We start from the raw sequence: 1,618 nt of genomic DNA on the forward strand, positions 1-1,618 counted from the left end.
TAAATTCAAAATTCAGGTAATTATATCATACAAAAAACAACAGTTTAAGAGAATATAAACCTAAAATATCCTGAAAATTTGTTTTTAGTCAGGATATGATGGGATTAGAGAATAGTTGAGAAATTAGCAAAAGAACTAGAATTACATTAACCCTGCCTATGTAAAGTTGAAATGATTATCATTATAATTGAGTCCGATATATAAAACCAGTTTTTAATTAAAATTTAGGAGACAAGCACATTTGATTATAAACATTTAAATTTATTCTTTTTTACTTTTTTGAACAATATTTAAAATATTTTTTAGAATGTTCAATTTTTGTAGTTCTATTTCTTCCAGTTTTTTCCACCGTTGTTCATCCACCTCCTCTTGTTTTTTGATATATTCTTTAAGCCATTTGGGAGGCTCATCTTTGGAACAGACTTTTCTTCTTTTTTTGGTAGGCGGTGCTTGTTCTTTCTCGAGGAGATTGTCTGAAGTAGAGGCATCATTTTCTTCAACATTTTCCTCAACATTTTCCTCAGTTGCTGAGGATAATGATGATAATAACGTATCAGGAGGAGGAGAAACACTTGCTTTTGAAGCAAGAAAAGCATCTAGATCGTCCTGAAATTCCCAAAAGGGAACTTGCCCACCTCCAGATCGTTTCATCTGGTCTTTCCTCCTCCTGTATGTTAGCATTAAATTTCTCCACTTCCTATCCACCTCTACTGCTGTTATATTGATGCCTTCCTTTTTGAGATTTTCACTTATACGGCCCCATAATTTTATTTTTTTGCAGTTTGGACTTTGGAACTGCAGATCCATTTCTTTGCGAAGCTCTATAAGTTTTTTTATAGAGTAAGTGGTCCATGTAGTTTCCTATAAAATATTACATTTTCATTAAATAATTGATAACTATAAAGTAAGTTTCTGAAAACTTAATTAAAGAATCTATAAAGACTATTCACAAAAATATTCAAACTTAAAGTATTTTATCATAAATATGTTAAATGTATAAATTAATAAAATGAAGGGTTTTATTTCAAAATAACAGATCTTGTTTTCTTAGAAATAACTGCTTCATAATGTAAGCTATAATTTTTAAACTCATAAAATATACTACTTACAGAATCTAACTTGTTCCCACACTTCCTTGGTACAGTAATTTGATCAGGTACAGTTTCAGAAATAGTTGAACCTGTGGTGGAAATTTTAAATTTTGAGATTTCAGTAAATATATATATATATACGAAAGAGATTTTATTTACAGTTTTTATATATTTACATCGGTATTACAATTTTATCATAGTTGTCTCTAGAATGCTTTAAATGAATAATAAAACATGTCTCACCTGTGCCTTCGACATTGTTTGATGAGAAGAATACTTCGCAGTATTTCTCTCGAAATGTCTCATCTGAAAAATAGCATATTTTTAAAATTAAACATCTTAAATGTGTACAATATGATTATCACTTATTTGGTATTGTCTTTCCTTAGCTGAAATTAAAAACTGATTCTATAATTCCATTTAATCATATCAGTATAACCTAATTCAAGTTAAACAATACCAATAACGGATAAATTTATTATTTCAAGAATGTATATAAATATAAAAATATTTACCTGTACTTAATT

General features: G+C 28.3%; 1 protein-coding gene across 1 annotated transcript; it reads right to left on the minus strand.

The window, feature by feature from the left end:
* Positions 1-48: 48 nt before the first annotated feature.
* Positions 49-1,442, minus strand: LOC111638654. The gene is made up of 3 exons (XM_023384401.1): positions 1,335-1,442; positions 1,110-1,180; positions 49-861 (listed from the first exon to the last, which is right to left on the minus strand). The coding sequence occupies exon 3, from the start codon at positions 805-807 to the stop codon at positions 262-264; it is 546 nt and encodes a 181-aa protein (XP_023240169.1). The 5' UTR covers positions 808-861; positions 1,110-1,180; positions 1,335-1,442; the 3' UTR covers positions 49-261.
* Positions 1,443-1,618: the final 176 nt, after the last annotated feature.

Source organism: Centruroides sculpturatus, unplaced genomic scaffold (genome assembly GCF_000671375.1).
Source record: "Centruroides sculpturatus isolate CEXI.00-Female unplaced genomic scaffold, Cexi_2.0 scaffold854, whole genome shotgun sequence".
Classification (NCBI taxonomy): domain Eukaryota; kingdom Metazoa; phylum Arthropoda; class Arachnida; order Scorpiones; family Buthidae; genus Centruroides; species Centruroides sculpturatus.

What these genes read in the sequence shown, in the direction of transcription:
- LOC111638654 (XM_023384401.1), bottom strand. Translation starts at nt 807, where the DNA reads ATGGATCTGCAGTTCCAAAGTCCAAACTGCAAAAAAATAAAATTATGG.